The 7,500-nt window shown below is 37.2% G+C and overlaps 2 protein-coding genes across 4 annotated transcripts in view; one reads left to right on the forward strand and one right to left on the reverse strand.

Moving 5' to 3' along the window:
• Positions 1 to 7,500, reverse strand: part of LOC137997377 (polyamine-transporting ATPase 13A3-like) — a 57,552-nt gene that overhangs the window by 25,167 nt on the left and 24,885 nt on the right. For all 3 annotated transcript variants that reach the window (XR_011122460.1, XM_068843332.1, XM_068843331.1), the window contains exon 18: positions 7,437 to 7,498. Coding sequence is in view for 2 of the 3 variants with exons in the window: in XM_068843332.1 (XP_068699433.1) it covers positions 7,437 to 7,498 (62 nt within the window). In the remaining variant the exon portion in view is untranslated. The remainder of the gene's footprint in view (positions 1 to 7,436; positions 7,499 to 7,500) is intronic.
• The window catches only part of LOC137997378 (uncharacterized), a 7,990-nt gene continuing 3,134 nt past the window's right edge, over positions 2,645 to 7,500 (forward strand). Inside the window, exon 1 of the mRNA XM_068843333.1 lies at positions 2,645 to 4,563. Within this exon, the coding sequence (XP_068699434.1) occupies positions 4,499 to 4,563 (65 nt within the window). The 5' untranslated portion in view covers positions 2,645 to 4,498. The remainder of the gene's footprint in view (positions 4,564 to 7,500) is intronic.

The raw sequence follows: 7,500 nt of genomic DNA on the forward strand, positions 1-7,500 counted from the left end.
ACAAAATGACAACAGGAAATTAGTAAGTACTGACTAGACCAGGCCCAGGGAACAAAGCGATGTTAAGAGTGACACACCAAAGAGTATTCCTTTTTTAATATCAAGCCCCAAGCTTTTTAAACTTTTACAAGTATAGAACTAAAATATAATTTAGTTTGTTAGTCCTTCGGAAGTATAAGATATGAGGAAATGGTCAACAACTGTATTCACAATAAATGGATATCCAAAACGTAATGATCACGAGTGTTTTTCTTCATATCAACTTGCTGGTCACCTTACTGAGACTATGACATGTAACATTTTATTATGTAGGATGGATGTAACTCCAACTAGTGAAATCTTAACTGTACATTGAATTTATAAGCAACAAAGAATCCCATTTGTATGAGCCTCATGAATTCAGCACATCTGTTAAATTTACTGCAAACAAATTAATTATCTATGAGTGTTTAAGATTCCAATCATAATCCGGAACTTCAAGAGCTTCAAATACGGCTGTTTCACATAACCAATTTGCCCATTTATCTTCATTCACAACTGGTTCTCAAGGTAACACCTTTCCACAAAACTTGACCTCACAGCCATCACTTCTGTCAATTGCTCCAATTGTTGAGCCACTGCTCATCTATCTAAACAGCAGAGAATATGCTGTCAGTTCTTTTGATCCTAACTTTTAATTCTGTACATGAAACACTTTTTCTAAAGCAAGCTTACTGATAAACCTAAGACATGGAGAATTATGGACACTTTTCGAGAAACTGTGATGAGTAAACTCTTCAAATTAAAGACATGCAATATGGAACTCTTTTCATTCTTCTAGATAACTACATTCCCCTTGTCCTTTCAATTAACAGCCTAACCTTAAAACTAAATAATAATTTGCAGAGTACTTCTGATCATGGCTCAGAATACATGTCTGAACAGATGTCACTACAAAGCACTTAGTCTAACAGACAAGCTTCTAATGCATACAACCATTAGCCTCTTTGAAAGCCACAAGCATGGGCTACAAGGTGGCCTTATTGCAATCAGCTCTTCTGGAAACACCAGTAACTTCATCAGATATCTTGCAGGAATGGTTATGCATGAGTGGGGGGCACAACTGCAAGAATCAAACATGGCCATTTTAGGTCTGAAGTAAACATCAATAATATAGGGTTTCATTTCTTTCAACTTAATAAGTAAACCATCCTCTCCCTCTTCCTCACACTATCTTGGTTTTTACATACATTGTAAATGCTCATAAAGATTTGCTACACTGTACCCAGAATTAATTCAACATTTTTTGGGTACAAATAACATTCAAGGTAATATGTAGATGAACTCCCTTGCTTACTCTCATTGCAAATTTGAAAGTATTATTGTTCATCTAGTTTTCAACATAATTTTGTATCTTCCTTTACCCGTGAATTGTGGTGAACATTTATTGATTTTTACACTACAGTATATGGATTGTTGGAAGAGCCAGTACATGACAAATCTGATGTGTAACATATTATTTGTGAATAATGATTGTTGAGAAGATGATCAAAATATAGTGACAGGTCTTGAAGATAATCAAGTGCATGTTTCACTTATTCTAGACGGTACAACAGGATTTTGGCAAGTAAGAGGTGTTTCCTAACATTTTTTTTGTACAAATGTATAACTAACACATACATCTAAAGAAATCGTGATTGGCATTCCTCTACAGGCTAAGGGATACACACTAAAAGCAAAATGTCTGTTCTGCCCTACAGAGCTCGTCTCCAGAATTACAACCAAATCTTTTTGAATGAGCATTCTCACTTATTTCTTAAATCGCTCGTCTAAGAACACTTGCTGAGGTAAATTCAATTGCTGCACGGAGAAAAAAAAAACCGACGAGCTTTTAATGCTAGCAGCTTTTAATGCTAGCAGCATGCTAATGAAATAAACACGATAACAGAGCTTACGCCATCCGGTTCGAAAACTACATGGACAAGCTCCAAATGTGCAATCTTCGACAGTAAACGGTAGTAGTTTGCCTTGCTACAAAAAAGAGCACGCATTTTTTCGGAATAAATAAACCAGATGAAGCGGAGGACAAGTAAACAAACAATGCACTAAAAGTGTTCTCGGACTTGGGGGCCGGCGAAAAAGGGTAGTTTAACCGAACTTTTGACTTAAGTTAGCTCTAGGAGACGAAAAAAGCAATTACAAAAATACCTACTCAAGCACAGGAAAAAACATTGCAAAAGTCATCGTGTATTGAAATGACACTACAACCTTGTTAAAAATGGACAACTATATGCTCTGCACAACAGACTTGGAGAGCAGCAAGACAGAAGACTTTTGTGATCCACGACTTGGAAAATCTATCAAAACTTCCCAAATAAACATTTGCCAAAAGCTGTTGTAATAACATTGTAATCCTACAAACAGCGCATTTTTTAAAGCCTGGAGTCCCAAGCGGCTGCAAAGAGGAAGAAGACACAATGTTCTTTGAAGTAATTTAAAGCTTGGGGGCCGGCGGAATTATGATGAAAACTTACTTCAAAGTTGAAGCAAAATCAGCTCAAATTCAAAATTTCCATCTCATAAAGGGTGGTGTATCTGAGGATCGTGTCAATATGCAGCCCTATGATTCATTACAATAAAGCTTCAACATCTTCAAACTAACCTGCATCATTTGCCTTCTCGTGTGAACATCTTGAACTTCGGTAAATCAAATGCCAAACTCCACTTCTTTGGGCCTTTATCTCGTTTTGTTCGCAATTTGATCATTAAAATATTCTCATCCGAACGCCCAAAAAACTCGAAGAATATCCATAGTGATAGAAAAGTGTGTAATTTTGTTACAATCTTTCATCTCTCTCGACAAAATATTTTTCAAAGTGTAGATCGCCCGTTTAAAAACCCGCGGGCAGCGCGTTCAAAATAACAATGGCGCCGAACTCGAATAATTCGATTCCGTTCGCGCATGCTCAGACAAAATGCCCATGTGCTATGCGCGACATATTACAGCCGCGTTACCTGCGCAGTAACGTTGCGCACAAACAATTAGCGCGAACGTCCTTAGGGCCGATTTACACGGTACGACTTTGTCGCATGCGACAACGGCTTACGACAAGCCCACGACATGATTTACGATTGTTGTGTACATCAGAAATAATGTCGTGGCATTTTAAAACATGTTTTAAAACGCTGCGACAATCGTAAGTCATGTCGTAGGCCTGTCGTGAGCTTGTCGCATGCGACAAAATCGTATCGTGTAAATCGGCCCTTAAACAACTGGCACCCTAACTAAGTATGTACATGTAGGCACCCAAACCACTGGGCCACACTGCCTCCTAAAGATGTATGTGTTGTAGTTAAATTTTATCCCCTAGTTTAATTTTTTTTAACCAGTCCATCGTCCATTTTTTTCAAACCAGTTATATATATTTTTTTATTACACCACCACCACTTTGTGAAATTATAAGATTATATTCATATAGAGTGATGCCCTCTATAAGTATTAAAGATTATTATTATTAATAATTACGTAGAACTTGACTTTATGGAGTATGAATAAAATAAACTAGAGAAATCATTTTAGATTCTTATGGTGGATTGTTATCTCTGGAATTAGGAATTACAGTGCAGACCAGAAATATGCGTCCTACGCAGACGCAAAACGCACGCGCGTTTTTTGCGCACACGCATTTTTAAATGCGCGTTTCCAAACGCGCATTTGATGCGCGTTTTTTCTTTTGTTATGCAAACTCGTATCGTAGATGTGATGTTCATTGTTCCACGAAACAATAGACAGACGATAAAATGAATATTTAATTTCTGTGATCAACTTACCAGAACATTTGAATTGAAGAGCGGTGTCAACTGATCATTGTGAGTTTTCGAAACGAACCTACAAAGTTTTAAATTCTTTCGACATTCACTGAATGAAAAATAATAAAACTCCGTTGTCATCCTGCAGCTGACCACTGATAGTTAAGTTATTTTGACCTTTCTGTTGCCGAAACTGCAGTTTGGATCGTTGTCATGGAAAATGCCAGACAACGGAGAAAATAATTATGTAGACGTAGCTTCTGACCTTTCCGCCAATTCTTCGCAATAAAAGTGCTTTGCCGAAAATTTGTCGAGATTAAGAATTTCGGGAAAAAAATAAAACAGCGCTACTGAGGAGTTTTTGTAACATCCCAAGTTTTTCGCGAACGTCAAATACTGAGAATGGCGCCACAGAAGTCGTCATGAGATAACTGCTTTTAGGCTCCGACAAGTAAACATTTGGTTCCAGGCTCTCAAACAAAAGAAGACGACATTAGGGCCGGCGTTTTTTGTCACACAGGGTTTCACTCCGTATGCTTCCAGCCAACCCCGCGTTAATTCTCCTCCGTAAAGCTTAACTAAAGAAAGAAATTGGTGCAGAAGATATCTTAAAGGGGAGATTTTTCAACTCCGAGCGCATTCCAATGAATCTTGCTGAAGTAATACAGCTTCATTTCGCAAAAGGACACAATGCCGAGACGCCTTTTGAATGTCACGCACGCATTACAAAAATTATTTTGAAATATTCGAGAAAGTACCGGTATTACAGATGGCGTAAGTAAGTTTTGTTTGTGAATGAATATACTCCTTATTTTGTTGATTTTACAGCCTTTCACTCCGCCGTTCGTCCAAGTCTTGCTCTTAGCGATACTTGTTGTTGATCGACTAACTTTACTGACCGTCGATTTCTGTTGGGAAAACCGATGTCTTTCAAATTGAAAATAGTCCTGTTTTACGTTTTAATCACAGGAAAATATTTATTCCCCTCATTATGTCATGTGTTGATGCAGCGAGAAGTGAAAGTAATTTTGAAATGTCTGAAATTAAATGTGAGGCGGAAGCGAGTGCATTGTTGACTCGAATTTCACTTGGAAGCACGCGTTATTTGAAATCAAACACTTCACTGTTGACATAGCCATTGTCTTGCGCTGAAACTAACAATAAAACTTAAACAATGAAAAGACAATGGGCCAACTCATACATACTAATTATCTTTGATGAATGCGCGTTTTTGATGCGCGTGTTACAAACGCAGACGCGTGTGCGCAATTTTCGTATGCTCGTTTCGCACGCGTTTTTTGGGACGCATATTTCTGGTCTGCACTGTACAGTTAAGCTTTCAATTAAGTGATTAGGGTTATGCACTGTCTTATTTGAAACAGTTAGTATCCTGTACATGTACAGACTGTCAACAAATAGCTGGGCTGTCTAAAACATTTGTTGACTTGGTCATTGGGTTAAGAATAATTTTATTGGTTCATGGTCATTGGAAGTAAAGCATTCTTTCATATGTACGTGTAGGACAAAGGGGTTATATTGTTATAGTAAAGAAGCTATGGTGCTGCATTGGTAGGAAAGTGAAATAAAGAAAAGAGGTTATCAAGTGAGTTGATATGGTAAATTGACCACTGTAAAGAAATTTGAAAGCTGACGTTTTGAGCATTAGCCCTTCCTCAGAGCTAAACCCTTTTCTGTTTTTTCACATACAGTACATGTACATGTAGTAGGACTACTTTTTGTTAATGAAAAAACAGTGATATTCTTTAATCCTTCCTTTGGCGATGTAACTTGTTTAACACACAATTCATAAATATCTGTCTCTCAGATTTTCAATAAACAAGGAGCAGTATACAATTACCAGAAAGTACAGACTACCGGTACATTACAATAATGTTACAATGGTATTACTATTTTGTACTGTTACGATATTAATAAACTCTTATTGATCTAGAAAGGAAATTACTCAGTTTGTAAAATAATCGAAAGTAACATTAATTAGTAGCACTGCACAGATCTAATCTTCTAGGAGAAATAAGTGATTGGATTTTTCCAAACTTGGTCACTACTCGAGCAGAGTGGTTTTTCAATATCAGTTATTTTTCCAAAAAGCAAGTACTGTTGGCATACCTTGGTGACCTTTTACTATTCAGTCGATCTCTATCAAAGAGAGGAGTGGACATTTTCTTGGCATAGAATAAGAACATTTGGATGAGTGTGTCAATACCTTTCTGGCTGATTTCTGCATAATTCCTTGAAGCCACTTTTTCATACTCGTGTCCTCTTTGATAAATTCGACATGTACTTGGAACAAGATTTGAAACAGTTCCTGTTTTGAAACTACTTTCTTGTTGTTTTCTGAAAAGAGCTTGCCATTACGGTTAGCCCATTTCTTTTAAGTTATCATCTAATGTTCCCATTTTGTTACTTGTTTCGGCTCAGGTCGATTCTCGTTTCCTGCAAAGCTGAGTTGCTTCTCTGTTCTGTCTTTCAAGAAATGTTTGGCCTTTGTAAAAATCATCTTCTAAAATAAATAAATTGTTATTTAATAACAATTTATTTCCTCTATTTCTCTACAGAAGTCTATTTCATTTACACTATTGCAATGGCCTGACTGCCATTTTATCACTGCTAGATTTACCACATGTGGCTCTGGTGTCCAAATGTGAATAACTCCAAGTTTGAACTGAGAGTGGCCTGGGATGAATAATAAAGTATGTAATTGTAAATTATTATAAGTTGCTTGTGTGGTCAAGTGGATAGGGAAATTAAGTTCAAGTTTGGGTGAGTAAAAGAAAAGTCTTGAGAAGTAAGAAAAGTCTGTGAGAAGTGTTGTGGAGGGAGTGGGTATAAGGAGGGGGCTAACTGGAACCGGCCCGAAGGTAAAGAGAAATGGATCTGTGAAGGAAGGGTGGGGTGGGATAAAGACATTGGGGAAGATCAGGGAGGGGTAGGAGAAGTAAAACAGGAAGGGAATGTCTGTTTTTTAACTACAGTACACCCACCAAAAAAGGACAATCCCTTTTTGAAACAGTTGATAAAAATAAACCAGTTTAAAACCCTTTCACTCCTGTAAGGGCCAATGAGAGTTATAGATCTTACTCTGTCTAATGCCAGACGATTTTACTCGTCAATGGGGAACCCCACAGGAGTGAAAGGGTTAAACTGCTTCAAAAATTTTGGACCGGTTTAGAAAAAAATTAACCAGGGGATAACATTGAACCACAACACATACATGATTGTACATCTCTTCAGGATTCAATCCTGGCCATAAATTATATGTAGATCTGATCTGTTGAAAGCAGTGAAATCCATTATAGATCCGTGAATCAACTCTGGAGTGTAAGATCCTAACCCCTAAACTTCAACATCATCCACAAGTTGTGTGTTTGATTCCCCCTGAGGTTACACATTTTAATTAGTCACTAAATTTTATTGTTTTCTTTCAATGGTGAACACATGCCAAAAAATCTGTTAAAACCTGACTTGCTAGATTACTCATTTTCTGCAAATGCATAAGGTTAATTTCTGATAATTTGTATTCAAGTTCAACTTGGTTTTATCCCTCTCTTCTTACAGTAGTTTAAACCTTTCTTGTTTGAGTATACTGTCAACTAAGCAAGCGAATGATCATGATACACACATCATACCTTCCAAATTCAATTGGTACAACACCAAGAAGATCCAGGCCATCTTCTGTTAAAGTGCCAGTCT

This window comes from Montipora foliosa, chromosome 3 (genome assembly GCF_036669935.1).
Source record: "Montipora foliosa isolate CH-2021 chromosome 3, ASM3666993v2, whole genome shotgun sequence".
NCBI classification, from domain to species: Eukaryota; Metazoa; Cnidaria; class Anthozoa; order Scleractinia; family Acroporidae; genus Montipora; species Montipora foliosa.